The 22,970-nt window shown below is 34.8% G+C and overlaps 4 protein-coding genes across 13 annotated transcripts; 2 read left to right on the top strand and 2 right to left on the bottom strand.

The window, feature by feature from the left end:
- Positions 1-1,177: 1,177 nt before the first annotated feature.
- On the bottom strand, positions 1,178-9,381 carry LOC132913612 (RING finger protein 207-like). 8 transcript variants are annotated; one of them, XM_060972052.1, is made up of 10 exons: positions 8,818-9,381; positions 8,667-8,724; positions 7,299-7,538; positions 6,887-7,129; positions 6,080-6,228; positions 5,220-5,998; positions 4,492-4,836; positions 4,130-4,412; positions 3,664-4,053; positions 1,178-2,969 (listed from the first exon to the last, which is right to left on the bottom strand). In XM_060972052.1, exons 4-10 carry the CDS (start codon positions 7,102-7,104, stop codon positions 2,392-2,394), a joined length of 2,742 nt encoding a protein of 913 aa, XP_060828035.1. In that variant the 5' UTR covers positions 7,105-7,129; positions 7,299-7,538; positions 8,667-8,724; positions 8,818-9,381; the 3' UTR covers positions 1,178-2,391. The 8 variants fall into 8 exon arrangements, with proteins under 8 accessions (XP_060828035.1, XP_060828034.1, XP_060828039.1 ...); XM_060972051.1 differs by having other exon boundaries at positions 8,667-9,381; XM_060972056.1 differs by lacking the exons at positions 8,667-8,724; positions 8,818-9,381 and having other exon boundaries at positions 1,178-2,616; positions 2,698-2,969; positions 7,299-7,868.
- A 3,116-nt stretch (positions 9,382-12,497) lies between these two features.
- LOC132913391 (uncharacterized) lies at positions 12,498-17,321 on the bottom strand. Its single transcript, XM_060971700.1, has 5 exons — positions 17,233-17,321; positions 16,732-16,965; positions 14,745-14,986; positions 14,134-14,517; positions 12,498-13,464 (listed from the first exon to the last, which is right to left on the bottom strand). Exons 3-5 carry the CDS (start codon positions 14,982-14,984, stop codon positions 12,709-12,711), a joined length of 1,380 nt encoding a protein of 459 aa, XP_060827683.1. The 5' UTR covers positions 14,985-14,986; positions 16,732-16,965; positions 17,233-17,321; the 3' UTR covers positions 12,498-12,708.
- A 67-nt stretch (positions 17,322-17,388) lies between these two features.
- LOC132913394 (thioredoxin domain-containing protein 15) lies at positions 17,389-18,817 on the top strand. 2 transcript variants are annotated; one of them, XM_060971706.1, is made up of 4 exons: positions 17,389-17,631; positions 17,712-17,914; positions 17,989-18,215; positions 18,298-18,817. In XM_060971706.1, exons 1-4 carry the CDS (start codon positions 17,586-17,588, stop codon positions 18,650-18,652), a joined length of 831 nt encoding a protein of 276 aa, XP_060827689.1. In that variant the 5' UTR covers positions 17,389-17,585; the 3' UTR covers positions 18,653-18,817. The 2 variants fall into 2 exon arrangements, with proteins under 2 accessions (XP_060827689.1, XP_060827688.1); XM_060971705.1 differs by having other exon boundaries at positions 17,390-17,631; positions 17,700-17,914.
- Positions 18,818-19,215: 398 nt separating this feature from the next.
- Positions 19,216-22,568, top strand: LOC132913388 (zinc finger protein 260-like). Of its 2 annotated transcripts, none has more exons than XM_060971696.1 (7): positions 19,216-19,919; positions 19,990-20,092; positions 20,176-20,486; positions 20,569-20,937; positions 21,013-21,367; positions 21,457-21,764; positions 21,844-22,568. In XM_060971696.1, the coding sequence occupies exons 1-7, from the start codon at positions 19,659-19,661 to the stop codon at positions 22,393-22,395; spliced, it is 2,259 nt and encodes a 752-aa protein (XP_060827679.1). In that variant the 5' UTR covers positions 19,216-19,658; the 3' UTR covers positions 22,396-22,568. The 2 variants fall into 2 exon arrangements, with proteins under 2 accessions (XP_060827679.1, XP_060827678.1); XM_060971695.1 differs by having other exon boundaries at positions 19,217-19,919; positions 20,164-20,486.
- Positions 22,569-22,970: the final 402 nt, after the last annotated feature.

The raw sequence follows: 22,970 nt of genomic DNA on the forward strand, positions 1-22,970 counted from the left end.
TCTAAATTTCACCTGTCCTGTAAATATAATTTTGATACTAAAAATTTTGAAATTAGGAGATGGATAATGCAAGAATCATCATCACGTATTTATTTTTAAATTTAAGTAGATGTACGAAAAATAGAATAAGTATTTGATAGAAAGACTTTGATAGTGAAAAAAGAAATGAGGAATGTAAATTTACTTCTATAATACTATCATAGCTAATAAATCGTGCGTTATATACTTTATTAAGATACAAATGACATAATTCAGATTACAATCTAAATACTATATATAATATAATATAATATAATACCATAAATAAATATATGTATAATAATATATTACCATATGTATAAAACGGATATATTTTATCGAATAGTAGTCTATATAAAATCAACAAGTTTTTATACTCAAGCAAAAAAAAATTGTATAACGTCTTTATTTTAATATTTTTTATTATACCCCCATATCTTTTTCTTAAATCTTATTAAAATTTGGAAATATAAAGCAAACTGTGCTGGAAAAACGTGTTGCGCCAATTCTACAAAAAATAATTGTATAAATAGCTTGTTATAGTAGTATAAACTGTACATACAAAATTGTAGGACTTGTAATCTAGTAGGAAAAAAAAATAGAAGGATACGTAAAATCATGTTAGTAAATTCACTGCATCGGATAATGGAAATATCTATCGACAATTAAACGATTTTTATACTTCATAACTTGTATATTTCTCTATATTATCAGCAATTCGATATTTTTCATATATAATTAATCGTGTACACTTACTATAATTATAACTCATGATCTGTACGAAGACCGTGATATCTTAATTTTTTAACGATTGTATTTAACTTTCACGAGGAACCTTCGTTTTTCGTGGAAGCTGAGTATTGTGTATTTCTAGTGAAACAGTCACTTCAATATTTGACACGTGTATGTAATTGTAAAAACATTTATCGCAATTATACTCCTATATAATTGAAGTACAATTGCAAACGATGGATCCTCGTGTGTTTGGCAAATTACAAGTACACTTGTAATTAGGCTGTCTCTTCTTATCAGGACAAAATGCTGTCACTTCGATTTTTCATGTACAATCGATGATTCGTTCGTCGTTCAATTAGAGAGATTAAGTGTACATTATATAAAGTACCTTGAATTTGTTATATATAAATTCTAATTCTATCTGTTTTTACGATTCAATTTCAATCGTTCACTTTACAAAATCCATTCCTCTTAATCCAATCTTAATTTCAAATTAAAGAAAACACATGATTTGAGCAGTATGGGAAATTATTTCCTTCATTTCCACTTTCCTTCTTCTTCCTCTGCTTCTTGCTTATTTCCTTCTTATACTTTTTCGTAGTAGGAGTAGGAGTAGTAGTAGTAGTAGTAGTAGTAATAGTAGTAGTAGTAGTAGTAGTAGTAGTAGTAGTAGTAGTAGTAGTAGTAATAGTAGTAGTAGTAGTAGTAATAGTAGTAGTGGTATTAATTAAATCGTAACTGTATGTATACCCACATATAGTTTATCGACGTATCCCTATAATCCTATTTTGAGCCTCTGAATGTTTATGCACCATGTAAGGATTGCATCAACAGTAAGAGTATCATTTATTAATTTCTTTTTTTCTCTTTTATATACGTATATGTAATATGTATACTTTTTTTACGTATTATTTGACTATTGGCAGCAATATTATGACCTTCGGCGCTTTAAAGTGCAATCAAAACGCTGTTCGATAAAAAATTGAAGACTGCTCTACGTTGAAGGCTGGTTGACCCTGAAACAACTCTGACTAGACATACATGGGAGTAGAAATTACTCGATCAATTATACAAGATGATTATATAAACGTTGAAAACACTTCTTGGTCCAGACCGAGAAATAAAACATTCGAAAAATTTACAATGTCTCGTAAAAGTAAAAACATGCACTTGTCGAAGGTGCTTTAATCAATGGCAGTTTATAGCGATAAACGATTCCTAATTCGTAAGATCATCTTCGTCTGTGGTATTATATACATCACACGAAATGCCCTTTATGTTTATTATAATACCTCTAATAAAACGCTCAAAATACTTGGAACAAAATCCTCGTAGTACCATTTTGCGTAACAATGTATTATTTTCTTTCTACCAATAACAATGTGTTATCGATCGAAAAAGTACAGTCCTTCTGTAATACTTTCCCCGATGTATGCTAGGCATTATTTTGGAGGGTATCGATTCCTTCCCGGATAACCAAACGCAGCCTAACTACTCAGAACAACCTAGTAAATACTTTTATTTCGATATAATTTTCCTTCTACTTAACATCTACTTTTGCACTTTGGCCATCCGGGCTGGATACCTCTTGAAAGAAAGCTTCTTTGAAACCTTCACCATGGGTTCCCTTGAATCATTTTAATTTGTCTTGCTCTTTCGGTGATGACGATGATGATGCACGTGACGATGATGCAGGTGTGACCTTGTCTCCTGTACGGCCGCCACCAGTGTTCTCACGGTTTCCTCGTGCCCCTCGAAACTGTCCGTTTTCTTCAGCTGGCTAAGAGATGAGGTTCCCCCCTCGCTGGCCGTTACACTGCGTTTGCTTTTTGGCCGAGGAAATGTTTCCCAGGAACGCTGCTTCTGCACCAGAGACGACGACTTCGGTGTAGGCTCGATCAAAAGAACCATTGTTTTCCTGGGATCCTGCGCGGATTGACCTACCGTCCCATCGATAATACTCGATCGCCTGCTTCCCGAGCCGGTGGTACTTAGGCTGTCACAGCTCGCACGTCGACGTCTCCTCACTTCCGTCGAGGCCTTCTCATCCGCGTAGAACACATCCTCCGAATCACTAGCCGGATACACCTTGGTTCTCTTGCCTGCAGGAATCGATTGCTCGTCGGGAACCGCGTGTACCTGAGCCTGAACTCGTTTCTTCACCTCTCCCGTGCTGGACGCCTCCGAAATTCGTTGATATTCTCCTTCTTCCCCTGCTAGAAGTATGTGAATGATTTAAATGAATGAACTAGGATGATAAAATTGAATATGTCGCTTCATGCATCCTTCTTTGAGAAATTAGTTATATTAATGTTTCGGAGAACCGATGTTGTAAAATTAAAAGAAACAATGTAGCTAAAATATATGGTTTTTAAATGATGTTTGATATGAAATGTTTGTTCTATCATGTGAAAGAATTTGAAGAATTTGGCATGAGAGATAGGTAATTAAATGATGAATTGAATTGAACCGTGCATTTACACACACATTGGTTTAATTAAAATTTTCATGATGTGCATCGAATGAAAAGAATACTCGAACTGTAACTTGGAATTCATCCAACTCATCCATCATCCATTAATACCCATTACATTGTTTTAAGTGGAACAGTATGTAATAACCGCATCACTTGTCAGTACGTTTGCTCCGAAACGAGCCACTCTGTGCATCAACTTATACCTTAATTAATTAGCCGGCGTGACTTTGAATGAAAGCGATACTTTGCCGCACTCGTTCCTGAATTGGGCGCGATAGTACAATAATTCTCGTGTACATTCATCAGGGTTTTATTTACATCGATCATAAATGCTATCTACATAATCCTCTGAACTATCGTCAAATTTATAGCATCAAATTCTTTCTAGCAACATTATTTACTCGTGCATACAATCCTCACAGATCTATTCTTACCAGTCGTATGCGACTGTGGTTGCTGGGAATCCGTGCACCTTTCTGGTTGATCGAGTCCCTCGGCAGAATTATCTCCACTGCCACCCTTCAGAGATCGATACAAAGATCGTACTTTGCTGGCAGACCAGTGACCAGGCGGTGTTTTAGGCTTCGTACTATCGGGAGACTTCCTTGGTCGTCGGTTCTGACTGCGATCACGACTTTCCTCTCTTCCTGGCGATTTCTTACGATCTTCTTTACTTCTAGCTTTTTCGATCAATTGGCTAAGCATTCCTCTTTTCGAGTCCGTTGACTTGGCCGTGCCATAGACAACAATGTTCCCACTCGAATCCAAGACAGCTTCGACATCAGCGGAAGGAGTACGGCAACGTGTTGGTAACTCCTTCGTTTCTAAATAAAAAATTCACGTGGATCACGTGATAATCTTGAAATTGGAGTATATTGAAATTAAGATTAAATTAGATACCTTTCATGTAAAGCGCATTATCTGCACTAGTTGCAGTAGTACGCGAATGTCGATGATCCTTGGTCGGGGCTTGGGTTTGCGGTTGCGGTGGTTCCTGCATTTGTAAACGTGCCAAGTGATCCAATAACGCCTGCAAATGCTGATTACTAGCTGCATCAGAGGCTATCATGCTTACTTCACCAGCACTAACTCCGGTTGCAAAAGATTTTATATATGGTTCTAATTGTTGAGCAAGATTCTGCAATTGTTTTACCTGACTTCTCAATGATAGGATATCGTTCATCTGAATGAACAAAAGAATTCATTAATCGACGTATCTTCAAGACGTTCAAGCTTTGCCAATAATAAAATCTAAATAATACCTGAGAATGGAATATTTCTTTTTCTATGTGAATTCTACATAACTGTTCATCCCAAAGTGTATCGAACACGTTTCTAAGACGTTCTAGTTCCATCTGATAATGCTCTAATTGTTGCTCTAGCACCCGACAATCCCTCGCCACCTGTTCGTAACGTATGCCCAACGGAGGTGTGTTAGCTCTTCTCAGAACTGCCACATCACGATGTAATTCTTCTAAACGTTCCTTCACAGTGAGCAACTGCTGATTCAATTCCTTCAGCTGACTATCAAACGTTCGACAGTGACTGGAAAACGGTCCACCGTCGGTCCCGCTCTTGGTTGGAATCCTCTGAGCAGACTTGCTGCTCTGCTTGGAAAAGAAATATCTCACGTAAACTCTGAGCCATTTCTTCCCAGAACGTCAGACGTGTATATAGATATATACGGGTCTGAATAAACTGTCTGATACTGACTACCACATCATCGGCTAAGAAACTAACAAGAAACGAAACGTTTTCACGTCTGCCGAGAACAGTCAATTTGCTACAAGAATGACTGTATTCTAATCTGGCTACTAACTACCACCATACGATTAAGTACAAGCCACATCATATATCGAGTAAAATCCTGTAAACAAAAATACTTACACAGAAGTGTGCGCGAGAAATGCAATGAAAAAGAAACTTGTAATATGAACGTAAAGATGGAATTCGTAATCGAGAGGTGGCCAGGCTAAATGTATCTAAGTACCTGAATCACTGGCGGATCCTGTTGAGCCGTCGTGTGAGTTTGGTCATATAATGATTCCTTCTGGGACTGACCGACGTATGGTTGCAGTGCGCGAGCAAATTCATTCTTATAGTTAGTCTTCAGATGCGCAGTCAGCAGAGGCGGCCTCGATGGATATCCTAATTGCGCGACTCGACTTAGTCGTTCCAACATTGGATGGGCTAGCTCGAGAAATTGATATTTCGTCGCGCCGCTAGTAAAGGCAGTGCATAGCATTAAATGCATCTGCAGCACAGGAAGTGCGCTACCTAATGAAAGCAATTGGCTTCGAACCATCCTTTCCTTCGTTTCAAACTGTCGCTGCAATTCTGTCAGAGTACTTCCGTGCGTCTTCGTTATGGCCTCCTGCATTCCCTGACAGAAAGAATTCAATGTCCTTTTTTCGGAATCCAAACTATGTCGTAGTTCATCCAATTGTGATTTTAAAGCCAACACTCCGTCTCGCACACCAGCTTGCAGCTCACAAATGGAATTAACAGCTCGTTCCATCTTCTTCGAAGCCTGTTGCCAGGCACTTTCAATATCAACACAGTGAAGCCTCGCATCCGCAGGAGTGTCGCGAAAACAAGTAGCACAGAGCATGCACTTGGCACTTTGACTATACATTATGTATTGTTCTCCATGGGTCGGGCAACGACGTTGTGTATCCTTGGTGCATTTGCTCATATGTAACACCTCGTGTGTGGAGAACATCTTTGCACGATGGGTATTCTCCCTGCAGTGTGTACACAAAGCTTGTCCTATATTCAAAAATAGTTTTAAGTTTCAAGGATAAGATAGTAGGATGCTTATTGTTAAATTTATTATTGTTTGCTACTTACCACATGTTGTACAAAAAAACATAGTAGACTTATCCCGTTTATCACAGTTGGCACAAGGTGGATTCTCAGAGTTTGCCAACTCAACTAGCTGACGTATCAGCTGATCAGGAGGTGGTTGTTGTGCTCCATCTTTCAACTGTGTCTGTTGCCTATGAGCAGTAATGTATTGTAAATTTGTGGTAACAGGCAATACAAAGTGTTAGGAATGATATGAAAGATACTTTAACTCTTGCAAAAAAATATTATCATAAACTATATAGAAAAATTCTCACAAAAGTCATATATAAAGAGAAAAGGATTTCAAAGAATCATTACAACAGAATAAACAATTACAATAAGATGAATCTATAGAATTCCATTCTGAACGATAAATCAGAAACACGTACACTTTACAATAAAGAAATATGTCTAAACAAGTACTTGCAAAACAAACATAATTTACAACTTATACAAATAATAAAAATAAGTTTATCTATATGGATTTTATTTCATATATATTTCAATGAAGTTAAGCAAAACTTATCGTACTCATATATTCTATGCCACAAACATCAAAACAATTAGGAAATTTCATTCTTTAAACCCAAGATTATTGAAACAAAAGTGTACGAAGCAAAAGATCATCGTGGAGAAGGAACTGACAAAGACATAACAAATTTTGTCATTATGTTAAGACACAAAATTTACACAGAGACAATAGAACTAATAGGAAATGTAATAACATGCACATAGTAGCCGAACCTAACCCAGACCTGGGATCGTCACCCACCCTAAGGACGCCATGCAATAACAGTCGTTGTTATCTACCCGCAGATGGGACAGGAGACTTTTCCCTCAAGATGAGGGCCACAGATGCAGCGGGCACAAAAGGTGTGAAAGCAGGACAGCAGACAAGGCTCGTTGTAATAGTCATGACAGACACCGCAGATGAGAGGATTCCTAGGACCGCCACCGGTTACACCTGTCGTACCGTCATTCTCGCCGACGTCGATGCCGTCGACCGTCGTCCCCGCCGAGTTCGCCATCGTCGGCCAAACCAACGGCGGCCACCTGGAAACCAGAATCCAGAACGTGCTTCACCGACCACCACCTCAGTACCCTCCTTCATTTTTTTCTTTCTTTACGGTTACTTCACTATCAAAATTAAATCACTATTTAATAAAATCAAATGAAATGCAACATGCAACTACTTGAAACGATAAAAAGAAGGAATGTTTACCCTAAGACCGTTGGCCCGCCCGCCGCAGAAAAACCTGATAGGTAGTTTATCGGCTCGTCATTCTGACGTAGTATGGTGGGCGCAAACCCCCAGTTTGCGCCTGACGATCGACTCTGACGTCACTGAAATGGCACCAATCTCACCCCCTCCACTAAGGATGATACATACACGTAGAAAAGAGGACGGGCTGCTGCTGCTGCTGCTGCTGCACGCGATGCTACGTGGTAAGGGTGCACCGGCCTGCACACAAGGTAACTATGACGTAAGTGTGCAGGGGTAGTGATGCACATACATGCATGCACTCACAATGGATATTTAACCCTTTCTCCTACAAATTTTCAAATAATTTTATTGTTTCTATAAAAAATATGTTTGAAAATTTGGAAAATCTGTTTATGTAGAATCTTATTTAAGCATTGAACATTTTTAAGAGCTATCTTTGCATATAATGGATAGGTGAGTAGTGATGCACGTATGTACGCCCACTGATAATGGGTATTTGACCCCTTTTTCTACAAATTTTCAAATAATTTTATTGTTTCTATAAGATATATATTTGAAAATTTGGAAAAATTATCTACATATAAAATTGTCTACGTTCAAAATCTTATTTACACATTGAAAACTCTTAAAAACTTTCTTTGCATTTAATAGATACTAAAACAGATGTGTATATAAGAACAGAGAATTTAAACTCTCTGTTAATAATTATTATTATTTATTATTATACTGAATAATAATTCATAATAATCGCTCGAAATTTACAACCTGTAATTTAATAATCGCTTTAAATAAAATAATAAATAATTATAGATATAATTTAAATAATAAATAATTACAAGTTTCGTTATCATCTACAAAATTCTAACATTTTCAAACACACGGTAATCATGAGACACGATAAAGCAATCGATAATGCATCGTTCGGTGATATAAGATACTGTAAAAGTTGTAAATAGCAAAACTTGTAATAAACGGCATTTTTCGCGTGTTCCAGAGCTTCAGAGTAATATCTTCTGCCCATGAGCAAATATGAGTACCATATTCATCTTCACTCATAAGTAACAACTAGGGTTACACATGGCAATAAAATAGTGCTGCGTTAACTGGCCGGGATTTTGCTTTGTTAATTGGCCATCGCTATCCCCACTAGTTCTTTAAACTGATTCCATGCCTTTGGTTTTAACATATATGTAAAATAAACAAATATGTAAAAAATATATATGGTTATTCGTATCTCAGTTGTCTTCTATCAAGAAAAGAGATACTTGAGATTTTCTGTAACTAGTTAAATGAAATCCTAACCTATGACCAGAGTCAACTACTGTATACATTTGTAGGCTGGATCTATATGGGTGAAAGCAGCACCTCGACGTTCTCACCCCTCACCACCGCCATCATTCGTTTTCTGCACTTCTGCAGGGACCTACATACACATTGATATATGAGCCCTTCAGAAACCACATTGATCAACTGTATAAATGGAAAGCTACAGAAAAGTAACGATTAGTCTACTAACACAACTAATGAAGTGTAACCTAAGTAGAGATTTGTTTCATTCGCTAAGTATTACAACGAGTATCATATTTTGGATATTGTATATATATTTTTTATGTTATATATATTTTGTGCATTTTTATAGTTTTAAATTTTCTTTAAGTAGATCAAAATTCGCAGTCTACCGATAATATTACAGATACTACCTTCTAAGTTCACCTTAGAATTTATTTACATTTATTTTTTGAAAATTAAACATTGATTACTTATGTAATGGAAATAGGAAATCAACAAAAAACAGAGTTGATCAATCTGACTTCTGAAAGATTCATATACAGTAATAATAAGAAGAGAATCGTTCAATCCTCATTATGTATATCACGACAGACTGCGACTATTCAGATACAGTTTGACGAACGATGTCCGATAATGATTATGCATTTGAGAAAAATATATTTTTAGCGATATCACGATATCTTTTTTCATCGTTATAGTAATCTCATTTTCATGAAATTATTGTGAAATTTATGAAATACTATCGAAACATAGCGGTGAAAAGGTGAACTAATTTCTCTATCTGTCCTTGTCACACACTAATGCCACAGACGAGGTACAGAATAGACGTGATATTCAATGCATTTTCGTTTTGGAGGTCACTCTACCCCCCTAATATGTTCTAATCGCATGCGACGTTATCGATTCAGTATAATAGCGGTTCCTATGACATTACAAGTAGGGTGTATAGGACAAGACAATTTACTCTATTGTACTCCAACTGTATCATCATACAACTGATCGAAAAGGTAATTTCGTGCAAAAACTATTGGCGAATTAACGCAAACCGCTCGTCTGCACCGGTCCAAAAATTAGGCTCGCAAATGCGTCGGCAAACGCGCGTTCTTTACACCGGACATTACAAATATTTTGTAAATAGCTTACAAATTATAATTTATACAGATTATAATTTACGATTCGATTGTGAATGATTAATTGGATTTAAACAGCTTACAAATTATAATTTATACAGATTATAATTTACGATTCGATTGTGAATGATTAATTGGATTTAGCATGACTAATCGTTTCTTTGACTAATCGTTTCACCGATTCTATTATCCTAGATCTTATTAGGCTTGAATGTCACTTGTTCATTTTGAAACAAGTCCCTGTCTGGAGGTTACACTGTCTATAAATGCATACACCAAGGCACCAAACCTTCCACTTCGACCGTAAAATATTGAAAAATCACAAGAATCATTGGAAAATCCAAGAAACGACAGAATCCTACGAGTTCTTTCAATCCGCAAACACTACATTCAAGTATAACATAGTTTTAAGTAAAATAAATGTAAATTTTATAGTATATTATTTCTATTACATTGCCTACGTATATATAATATTTTGTCACATACATAATATATACGGCATTATAAACGATATAAACAATACATCTACAATATTATATACATTTAAAAGTGTTATACCATCTAATATAGCATAGCTTATGGGTAATATATTACGCTATATTATAAAACTAAATTTAATGTAAATTACTGTATATTCTCACAATTTCATTGAAAAAATCAATATCACAAAGAGAATCCTCCTGTTTTATCATTCGCCTTTAACTGTCGTCACCCTAAGCCCTCATCCTCGCCATCTTCACAAATTAGAAGAAGGGAACATACAAAAATTTCGAAATATATTTTTGTTTACATATTAGATGTAAATGAACATCCAAAGTAGGAATAAACAAGTAAATGTTTATAACTAACGCAAAATATTTAGAAATACGAAAAATTTTCAGAAACATTTACAAAAACTTATATAAATTAATCAAACAGTCTTCCTCTCCCATTTTAATGATAGTCATATCGTCTATATTTGTCATGTGACACATCAGCCCCTCTGCTTCTATTATCAATCGTACACTCTGCCTTTGTCGCACACTGTGACGGTATCTTTCTATTGCCTCCCCTATCGTTTGTTCTTGTCGCACGCTATCATCCTTCCTGTCTGCGGTCGTCATGTACTGCCATCTATTAGGTAGTGAAGGAACTGAAACTTGGAGCGTTTATGGATAGATGGCAAAACGTGGCATGTCCGAACACAAAACTGAAGCTTCAGGATCTGAAATGTGTGTTGGATAAGCCATGTTGTGCCATCTATCCAAAAACGACCTAAGTTATAGTTCCTTTGTTATGTAATAGATGGCGGGACGTGGCATATCCGTAGACAAAACTTGAGCTACTGGGTCTGAAACATGGGTTGGACAAGCCATGGGGTGCCATCTACCTTAGAACGCTCTAAGTTTCAGTTCCTTTGTTATGTAATAGATGGCGGGACGTGGCATATCCGTAGACAAAACTTGAGCTACTTGGTCTGAAACATGGATTGGACAAGCCATGGGGTGCCATCTACCTTAGAACGCTCTAAGTTTCAGTTCCATTGTTATGTAATAGATGGCGGGACGTGGCATATCCGCAGACAAAACTTGAGCTACTTGGTCTGAAACATGGGTTGGTCAAGCCATGGGGTGCCATCTACCTTAGAACGCTCTAAGTTTCAGTTCCTTTGTTATGTAATAGATGGCGAGACGTGGCATATCCGTAGACAAAACTTGAGCTACTTGGTCTGAAGCATGGGTTGGACAAGCCATGGGGTGCCTTCTACCTTATAACGCTCTAAGTTTCAGTTCCTTCGCTATGTAATAGATGGCAGCACATGCCTTGATTGCAGATAAGGAGGGTGATAGTGTACGACAAGGACAAACAATAGGAGCGCCGGTAGAAAGAGAGGGCTACAGTGTGCAACAAAGACAGACGACACAATTGTAGAAACAAAGAGTACAGTGCGCGACAAAAATGGACTATACGGAGGAAATGGGCAGAGCTATGGTTGATGATGAAAGTGTGGAATTCCTTTCAAAAATCTATTTTATCTAATAATGTTGGGAAAATCTACCGTATATATCGTAATATCCAATATAATTGACAATTAGTTTTAACTTTTTTACAATACGGATATTTATATAATATTAACAAAGGTCTACAAAGAAAAAATAAATAAAAAATACAAAGATATGATATAAAGATATATACTACTTACAACATATATCGCATCGAGGAGGAAACCATTACTACATTAAGAATAATGTGCAGTAATAAAATAAAATATAATATAGTGTTTCTTATTTTTATTATATAACTAATATGCTGTGACATATATCGTATTCGAAAATATTAAGGTTTGCGTTGAAAAGCTGATATGCAGTGGTAAAGTAATAAATCGACCTATCCTTAAATCTAGTTTCAGTTAATTAAGGAAATTTGTTTAATTTAGTTTATTTTTTAAACCTATTTTCTCTGTATTAATAATAATTGAAATAAATCACAATATTTATCAGATTAATTAAACTATAAATTTATGCAATATTTATATAGGCAACCACCATTTTATTATTAGATAAAATAGGTTTTATCGAACAAAACAAAATTAAACTACAAAGCGACAAATGCTTTATCTATCCTTGCCTTGCTATTTTATACTCTGGTTAATAATACATCTCATTACGAAATTAAGATTTAAATTAACTTCCGGAATTGTAGAGAAAGAAACGAAGGACCAATAAGGATCAATGACAATTACGACAATTTGTCATTTGCAATTGATCCTAAATGCATATATTAACCATAAAAAGCGAACTTTCCAACTTGATTTATTTAAAAACAAAGAATTTTTTAATAAAATATTTATCATTTCACTTTTCTAGACATCAGTATTAAAGACTAGAAATTAACGTTATTACAACGAGGATACTGATTTTTTGCTCGTATTTCCTACAATACCTATACAAATTTCCTAAAAATTGAATTACAACAAATTGGTACTAATCAAACAAAGAAAGAACGTGTTATCCGTAACTGATAGTATATCCCATGGAAATCATAAGTGTCTCTTTAATAGCGGGATGTAGCTGTTTCTCTATGTATCTGGTCAAAGCCTGGCTGGCACCGCGTAAAAACACATCTTCCATTTCTCTGGCGACGTGTTCTTTCGACTGCCAACTTCTACTATCGTTTTCTAAGTCAATTGGGAAAATATTATCCAACGTTTCATCGATATACAAATGTCTGGTTTCTTTCGGCGCATCGTTTTCACTTATGTGATAGCTATTTTCTCTTTTAACGTTCGCCTTTGTTCCGTTGTTGTCGTCTAAATTTTTCGGAAGAATCTTCGTTATATTGTTCAAGTTGCTTTGCTTCGTTTCATGTTGTTCGGTGCAATTGCCAGTTTCGTTGGTTTTTGACCGTTTACTGGTCAATGCTGTTGCGAAATCTTCAGGAGTAATTGTCTCCGTAGATCGTAATATCTTTATGGGATGACTGCTGGCTTCCTGACCACTTTCGAAAGATCCTGGAAAGCGGCGAACGCTCGAGGAACTTACGACAACGTCAGATTCAACCAGGGCTCGCTTTTCTCTTGGTGGAGATTTAGTGAGCCAAATGTTTTTTCTCCATATTCCTAATTTCGTAAGAGGTGCGCTTACGATACGAGACTGACGAGTTTCGTTTGGTATAACGATATCTACTTCTTTTGAAACACCCACCAATTGACGTGGTTCCGCTGCTTCATAGTCATCGTGCAATGTTAGTGGCAGAAGCCCATACTGCAAAAGATGAAATGTTTTATTCTTGATACAGCAAAAATTAAAAGTCAGTTATAGGATAACTTATCAATTCCTGAACACTTACAATGGCTATAAAAAGTATTTACATATCATTGTATTTATTTATTAAGTGCAGAGTATATTAAATTCTGCATCATTTGGTAGTACTTTCGTATAAGTACAGGACTTGGATATTACAAAGATGAAATGTAGAACTTGATAAAAAAACGCTCCAGTGGAAAATAAGGGAATGTACCCATAATTTTTGTAGCCACTGTATTATAGAAAACTTTTATGGATATATTGTATGTGTATTTCTAATACATTATAAAATTTCATTCTCTCATTTCATCTGTGAAACGAGACACCACTTTTATGATTATATTGGTAAAGTTTGTTGCTAATGAAATTTCCAATTTTTTCCTATAACACAAATAATATATTCAGAAAAGATTTCTATAAGTGTTCGCGTGTCTTTTTGAGCTACTATAGACTACAGATATTTACGCAAAGTCATAGTGAATTATGAAAAAGATTAAAGAAATGGAATCTAAGCAACAATATGTTGTTACGTATTGTATGTAATCTCTATATTTTTGCACTTTTAAGTTTCCCATAAATACATCAATATCCGCAGTCTACTTATTAGAAGCGAAATAAATGAATTACCTCGTCTCGAGGTGGATAAAATGGAGGCCACTTGTCTTGTCTTTTAATTTGCTTGTCTAAACGCGTAGGGCGACAACCGTAAGCGTAGATAGAAGCAAATCTGGGCTCTAAGAAACTGGACTCCGTTCGAATGCGCATCTGTCCTCTACCACGAGCGATTGGACTTGTTAAAAAATCAACACCTGCTCGTCTCAATCTTAGAGTCATCGTACAAGATTCAGCCGGTATAGGTGGCTGATGATCCCGTGGCATTAACGAAACTGTCCCAGAGACGGATAAATCATTAAACATCACCCGAGTCTGCAGAGAATTGTTGCTAGGCTCGTAAATACATTTCTCGACCCTGGCCCACGGATTTCCGGTGTTTCTAGCACCTTGTGGCAACTAAACAGCAGAGAACTATGTTAAGGAGGGATCAATGTTTAGAATTCTTTTTTAATAATAAAGTTTAAATATAAGTTTCCCCCTTAAAGCTTCTGACAAATCACAACAGACAACTATTCCGTGTGTATAATTTATTAAAGAAAAAAAATTCAATCTTTCATCCGAGATTTCTTTTAAACTCCTATCTTTGATGTAAATTTAAATGCAATTCGCGTAATAAATATTACTTTAACAGCAATCCGGGAGACTGACATCTCAAGTGGTACAGAACGGAGTTCTTGTTGATAAAACATTCCTGCTTCCTCCTCTTCAAGTCCTTTCCTTCTGCTCGAGTCTTTGTGAAGTGCATCTAGGGCACGTTCCAATCTTCCACCGCAGGCTTCCCAATTGCCGATGTTCGAACGAGCAGAACTGATCGATGAATATGTCAGTAGCAAGATCACTGATACCTTAAAGGCTGACACCATCTCTGTAAACGACGGAAGAAGCGAAGTAGCAAAATTATAAAATAATTTCGAACATTTATGCAATTTTAATGTCACATAAATATCACTGCATACATTTCAATTTCAACATGATAAGACTGCAACCGTAAATCGTAACAAAAAGAAAAAGATCTGCAGATTGCCAAAACATAAAATACTCGAGGCGAAAACTGATAAAAATTTAGCATTTAAACGAGGAGAAAAGTAGCCAGGTCATTGTCCTTTCTATGTTTCTGTGATAAAGACAACTGCAATGACACTTTAAAGGCTCATAAAAAAGCAAGAAGGCGCATCTACGTGTGGTGGCATCATTAAAATATCTCAGTAGGTATATCCTGTAGAAACTCAGTGAATTCGAGCCGCTGAAACAGAGCATGAATGCGTCTTCCTTCCGTCTATTTCAGCGACAATCGAGTGAAACCAGGAAGCACAATTTGGACGCGAACTGCCTCTATTGTATTTACCGATTATTATTAATTCTTCCGAGTAACTATCGGATTAGTCGCACTGATATTCCAAAACGCTAGAATGTATTCCAATTTTTTCCTTAATATCTAGTTAAAAAGAAATACCATAAAATAAAAAAAAATCTACGAAATTTTGTAAAATGTTATCAATTCGTGAAAATACGAGTTCCACAAAACTTGCAACTGAAAAATCTTACATAAATTTAATGCTATCAAACGCTTCAATATCTGCAATATTCCTAATCCATAAAAATGCAATTTTCACTTTTGCCAATTGGGAAATCTTATACAAAATCAATGCTATTTAGTATTTCGTACAAAACACGTTGGCTTTAGTCTTACAGATTGTTGAATAGTGGACGATGTTATAACACGAAAAACAATACGATTTCCCAGCACAGATGCAACACGAGTTTCTCAATTTCCTAATTGACCGATATTGAAACGCTGTAGTGTACGTAGGCGTAGTGTTTCATTCGGGTACACGCAACCTTTTTACGGGATCTCAAGTACGAAATCTTATTGTTTAGACGGAACGTATGAATCTTGGTTGGCAAGGTGAATAAGGCCAGCACCACTATTTTCGTATGCTAATGCGCGATTCGATGTTGATTTCATCTGCTGGTGCTTTCGCGCTCCGTTAACCGGCATTCTAATGTCGATTTTGCAATTTTTTTGCCAGGGAGTATTCGTATCTTCGTAGTATCATCTTTTTTACCTTATTTCCTGTGCCATAAGCTGTATATTTCTTTGACAAAACTTTGAAGAATCCACTTTAGAGAATACTATTATTGTAAATTCTAATTATCTATATGAATGATCAGTTCCAGAAAAAGAGAGAGAAAGATTCAGTAAAAAAAAAAAAAAAATAGAACAAACTTGGACAATTATTTTCATCCAGATTTGTTCTCAGATATATTCTTTATATCAGATAAAATTGTTAAAGTATACAACAACAAATGCAATTTTTATTATCTGTAATTAATGTATAATATTATATATAATATTATTATATTAATTAACATAGGAATAATTATTAATTATTTCTGTAAAAATTATATACCGATAAATATCAAATGACATCGAGAAAGAGTAAAGTAAAGTGTAAAGGAAAGTGCAAAGGTTTTCTCTCTAATATAAAGTAAAAAAAGAAAGAAAGTATATACTTTGATTATTACCAGCGAAAAGTAGCAGCTAAAATAGTGCATGTCAAAGTAGTAAGAAGTATGAATTAAAATTTATACATATACGTATGTACTTACTGAAAACTCGATATTAAATGACGAAAAATTTCGTACAAATTTTCTGATTATTCCTTCAGGAGATGGGAGTACTCAGCTTGCACCTTTGGTGTAAGGCAGATCGAATAACAATGAAAGTGGCTAGATACGCGAGGCAACTCCTACTCTTAAGTCTTTCTTTCTTTCTTCTTCCGGTGATGCGTGGAATACACTCGAAAGCAACGAGCTTGATCGCAGCATCGCGTGAGATTTATTCTGTAAATTAACGATTTCATAATTCACAAATGAATCAGTAATTATGGCATGGTGATCTTTAAATAAATAAGCATTTATACGCTTTAGTATCATGTAAACAAATTCATATGTCAATGCAATGTAATATAATAAATAAAAATATTAACATATATACATTAATTATATTGAAATGTTACTCAAATTTTTAAAAAATTGAACTTGCGATTTTTTAAATCTACGGTTTGATATTGTATAATATCGTATTCTGATTATAGATATCAAACTCACATTAATACAAAAGCATAAAAATAATTTCGTATTGTATTTCATATTTCATACTTCAAGTGATTATAGTGAAATTAATCGGGCGAATTATAAATAAATTGAAATTGAAAGATACGCGATCGATGCGACCTCAAACAGTCTATCACGGTATCCCTCTATTTCTTAATTGAGAATGGAAATAAACATGATGCATCAACTTGCTTATTACGTGTGCGATAGTGCGAATTATGCTGCAATTACGAACATTCGTTAGATATCATGTGTTTATAGGAAAACGTCCAAGTTACTTGTGAATTGAATCACTTTCAAATTCCTAACAGAAACACACGAACAGTTTTCTAGGTTATGTACATAAAATGTTTTTTTCTAAAAGGAATTTGTGTTTACTTATTATAATTTTAGGTGAGATATACATATATTTTATTGCACTTTCTATCATAATACAATTTCAATCTTCCCTATCTGCTTAGTTCATGTAATAGGTGTTTTCGCACGAATGGACAAATGCGAGATGCTAGAAGTAATTTCGTTCAAAAATTCTGATCGAGAACCTGAACCTGATACTGGAAACATCAAATATGAAGAAGAGAATAAAATTATCGAAGCGAACGTGACAATAAACAATTCAACTGCTAATGTGACTAAAGTCAATTGCCTAACGGATAAAATCTATGGACCAGTAGAAGTAACATAATAAAATATTTGAGAATGTTAAATTTAAAATGGAAGGGAATAAATTACAAGCATTAACTATTTCAGATTGTTAATGCAACCAGATTAATGAAATTATTAATCTTAGAACCTGGACCATCAAACAAAAGTAGAAATGATAAAGAAGGCAGACTTTTACCAGGAACTTGTGTGATAGTATTATTTTATGCTAGATGGAGTATATTCAGTAGTCAAGCTGCACCGCACTTTAATGCATTACCACGTTCATTTCCACATATTAAGACAGTGGCACTAGATGCAATTAAATACCAGAAGTAATAAGTATAATAAAGTAAAACAATTTATTTATATGATTAAAAGAAGTCTATAAACATTTTGCGTTTTCCATGTTTTTAGTTTTAATGCTCAATATGGAATTGTTGGAGTCCCAACATTAATGCTTGTTCACAATGGAAAACCTGTAGCAAAATTTAATTACACTGTTTATACATTGGAAGCTTTTGCAAGATTTATAACACAAATAACTAATTTGCAACCAAATGGGTCATTATATGTTACATCTTTGGATTTTGCTGGCCCTGTTTCTAGTACACCTTCTAATGGGACGGATTATTGTCTAGTCCTTTCATGGATCTTCATTACTGCATGTGCTTTATACTTCACATCTCAAAGCAGGTGGTGGCAACAGTTTGTAGAATTAATTCAAAATACATGGCGTGAAAGTAATGCTCAACACGAGCATGCTGATTAGAATATAAAAAGGGACTATCTTATATTCCATACAAGAAATTACGATATCAGATACAAACATAAGATCTTATTATTAATTCGCATGATATTCTATGCGGTATAAATCTTAAAAGAATGTAAATATACTTCGATAAACAAGTAAAGTGTATGTTATTAAAAAAAAAAACACGTAATTAACAATTCTTTTACCTTCTTTCAGTATTCATAAAATTATCTATGCTACAAATTTTGCATTTTGCACATGAGTAATATATATTACGATCAATTTATATATTGTAATAAAAATATTGCAAAACTTAATTTTTAGTGATAATAGAAATTATAAAATAAGCTACGGGAAGTTTCGTAATTGTGAAGTTCAAACGGAACTGAACACACCGCGCGCCTTTTGTCAATTGAGCATCTAATTTATTTCCAACAGTTTTCAATTGTTTTAACATATGTCTACAATTGCAAATGGTCTGACATTCTCAAAATAGGAAATACAATAATATTATGGTAATTCGTGTTATATAATTATAATTACTATGTTGTATATGATAAAGCTTGAATTTGACTTCGATAGTTCTATACCGAAACTCGCATGTAATGGCCGACTTCGCGATTCACTTATCACATCCCTAACTTCATGATTGTTGTGTGCGGCATTTGTTTGCGCTGAAGTTCGTCTCTAATGAGTTTTGTTATCGCTGTTATTATAAGAAATAGATGCTGTTTATTTTTATGTAATATAATTGATCATACTTGAGTAAACATCCTATGGAAAATCAAGTCTCCTGAAGAAACATCATGACATTATTCTGTATCTGGACACAATTAAGAGATTTTACTGATTTTTGTGATTCATCGTCAGGTTAGGTTCTTAACGAGAAGCCGGCTTTATTTTTTAATTAAGGATAGGGATAGGAGAACGTAAAAAGACCCAGTTAAGTTTGTAAAAGGAGTAGAGGGTCAGGTTAAGGTCAACAAAGACCCTCTACGAGGTCGGCAGTAAAACGATAAAAATAATGGGCTCGTTGAATCTCATTTGCCCGATGTGCTGCGGCGAAACGTTTAACAATCCACAGTCATTAAAGTATCATTTATTAAGCATGACGGACAACCTATATTGTCCTAGTTGTTCGCAGCGATCTGACTCAGTAACGGCACTCATTCAACATTTGGATCGATGTGGACAAAGCGTTGAATCAGAGGCATCATCTGAATCAAAGTATGAGCCTAAGGAAGAAACTCAACAAGAATCTCAACCGGACACAGAAGTGCTAATGGTTGGCACCAAGTAAAACTATTTTTATAACTATATGTGTTTTAGTATTTGCTCAATAATTTTAATTTTAGGACACAAATGTCGAAGGGATAGATCAAAGTTTTCTAGCAACTGTAAATGATAGTGGAATTATGATAGTTGGAGGACCTCAAACTATACAAGTTGATGAAAATGGTGTGTAGAAATTTTAATTTAATCTATGTTAATTATATTTATTTGATTATTGTTTCTAATAAAAATATCAGGAGATATTAAAGTCGTAGAAAAGATGGAAACTGAAGAGACACAAATGGAGCAAAATTCTCTGGAATTTAAGATTACAGAAAAAGTTCCTAATATCACAAGCAAAGCAGAAGAGAAATCTTTATCTCAAGATCAACTAGTAACAATTTCAACCACTTCAGAGACAGATGATAAAAACAGAAATAAAAATGTAATTACTATTTTACCTGATGGGTCAGAACTTTTAGATGGAGAAACTGGCGCTCTGATAAATATGGATCATATAAATGATGTAGGTGAATTAGATGAAGATGGACTTCTACATGTTAAACAAGAACTTTGTGAGGTATAAACAAGGAAGGCATTATTTATTAGCATGTTTACAAATGAATAAATTGTATAATAGAGAGAATATTTAATTATTATAGATAGAACCAGAAGCAGTTTATAGTTGTACTAGTTGTGATATGAGCTTTAATTCTGTTGTGGAACATATAAAACAATTTCATGATGGACAAGAAGTATTACTTGAAATAGCTGATCAGTTAGATGATATACCTACAGTACCTGCAACTAACACCTTACATTCAGAATCAGGAAATGTAATCAATACTAGACAAAGACAGAGTATGAATACTCTGCGTACAGAAGAGTGTGTAGACAGTGAAGGAAGATTATATACAAGAAAAGTAGTACAAATAGAAAGATTCTGGGATAGAACTCCAGCACAAACATCACTTCAATCTACTAAAGCACCAATGATTGAAAAGTTCTTTTCTAATGTAGAAGGAGTGAAAGTATGACAAATATCTATTTCTTTTTATAGTATAAAAAAAATTTTATATTTTTTGGCATATATATATTGATTATAGGTACGAGAAAAAAGATTAGCTGCAACACCAATGAGAATGTATAGATGTAATCAGTGCCTTCAGCAGTTCTCCAAATTAGGAAACTTCCGAGTGCATGCATGTCTTCACGGCAATAATCGTTGCGATAGTTGTGACCAAACTTTCGCAACACCGAAAGCATTACAACTACATGCAAAGGTACACGAAGGTGAACCTGATCCAAATCAAAAAACTTTCATATGCGAAACTTGTGGTACAGAATTTTGTTCGCACAAAAGCTTGCGCTTGCATTCTCGAATGCACGCGCCGGTCAGAGCAAGGCACGTTGATGCACCTGAAGGAACACCTAATGCAACATTTACGTGTCCCGAGTGTGGTAATATTTTAAATATTTAGTTTAAGAATATAATTGGTTTTTTCATCTTAAAACACATTTTCATTTAGTCAACTGTTAATTGTTCATAGGTAAAACGTTAGCGGAATCATACAAAGAAGCACACATGGCATTACATTCTGGTGACTCTGTAACTTGTACTGTATGCAATAGAAAATTCGATTCTGCTGATAGTTTAGCAATGCATGCCGCAGTACATACAGAACTAAGCCAACCACATTCGCCAACACCACCTACTACTGAAACAGCTACAACTGCCGAACCCACAGAAAATCAAAAGCCTTATCAGTGTCAACATTGTGGTCGAAGATTTACAAGACCTCACGAGAAAGTGAAACACGAACGTATTCATACCGGAGAAAAGCCACACGCATGTGAAGTAAGCATAGTATAAGTAATATAATTAAGATGTTGTGATTTCTATTATAGTACTATACAAATACTTTATTATTTCTTAGGTTTGCGGTAAAACTTTTCGTGTTTCTTATTGTCTGACTTTACACATGAGAACTCACACTGGTGTCAGACCATATGAATGCCAACATTGTGGTAAAAGATTTAAAGCTTCTTCTGTGTACAATCATCATTTACTTACACACGGGGAAGAACGTGCTTACACGTGCCCTTATTGCCCAAAAACTTTCAAAACACGTGTTCAATTAGCAGGACACAAAAACAGCCACACTAAACCATTTCGATGTACTGAGTGTTCCCGTCCATTTGCTTCCTTGTACGCCGCACGTGCTCATATACAAACTCACAAAAAAGACAATAATCTAAAATTCAGTTGTTATATTTGTGGTGCATCCTATGGTAGAGCATTTGCATTGAAAGATCATTTGAAACAACATGGTCAAGATGTGATAGCTCCACCGGAGCCGGTAAGAGAAGAAGAAATTCATGAAGGAGAAGATTTTTTACTTGCAGAAGAAGAGGTTGAGGATGATGAACTAGTTATTCCGTCACCGTTACCCGTTGCGCAATCATCAGAAGCTGATGACACAGAATGAGACTATGAAAACTAGTCAGATATTTGTTACAAAAATTGTAGTTTAACATTGTTCAATATAGCAAAAAAAGGATAGTGACGGATAAATACCTATTTTCTGTAGTGTTCAAAGAATATCAGCAAAATTTGTATCCGTGCATTGAATATTATAAAATTTTAATTTTTATGAACAAATGACATTCTAATATGAACTGCTACTGTGACTAAGTATGATAGTATTCATTTGTAAATAACATGCTAGGAATTTGTATATCCTTGATGGTATTGTGTGGATAGAACTTGTTAAATACGAATAACGATTGTATGAGAGACTAGTTTTATTATGCCTGTTTAATATATTAAAGTAAAAAAATCTATATTATTTAATTTATGATATATTTTAACAATTCAGTTCCATTATTAGTTGTGTTCAATACTTCAGACCTTTCTTAATTTTTATTTTCATTGTTATTTATTAGCTATATAAGAAAACATATAATAAAAAGATTACAAAATATTACTTTATTCTAACTATAAAGGAATGAAAATCTGATGAGAGAGAAGGAAAGAAAAGATCAAAGATTAATTTTAGAATTA

This window comes from Bombus pascuorum, chromosome 13, assembly GCF_905332965.1.
Source record: "Bombus pascuorum chromosome 13, iyBomPasc1.1, whole genome shotgun sequence".
NCBI lineage: Eukaryota > Metazoa > Arthropoda > Insecta > Hymenoptera > Apidae > Bombus > Bombus pascuorum.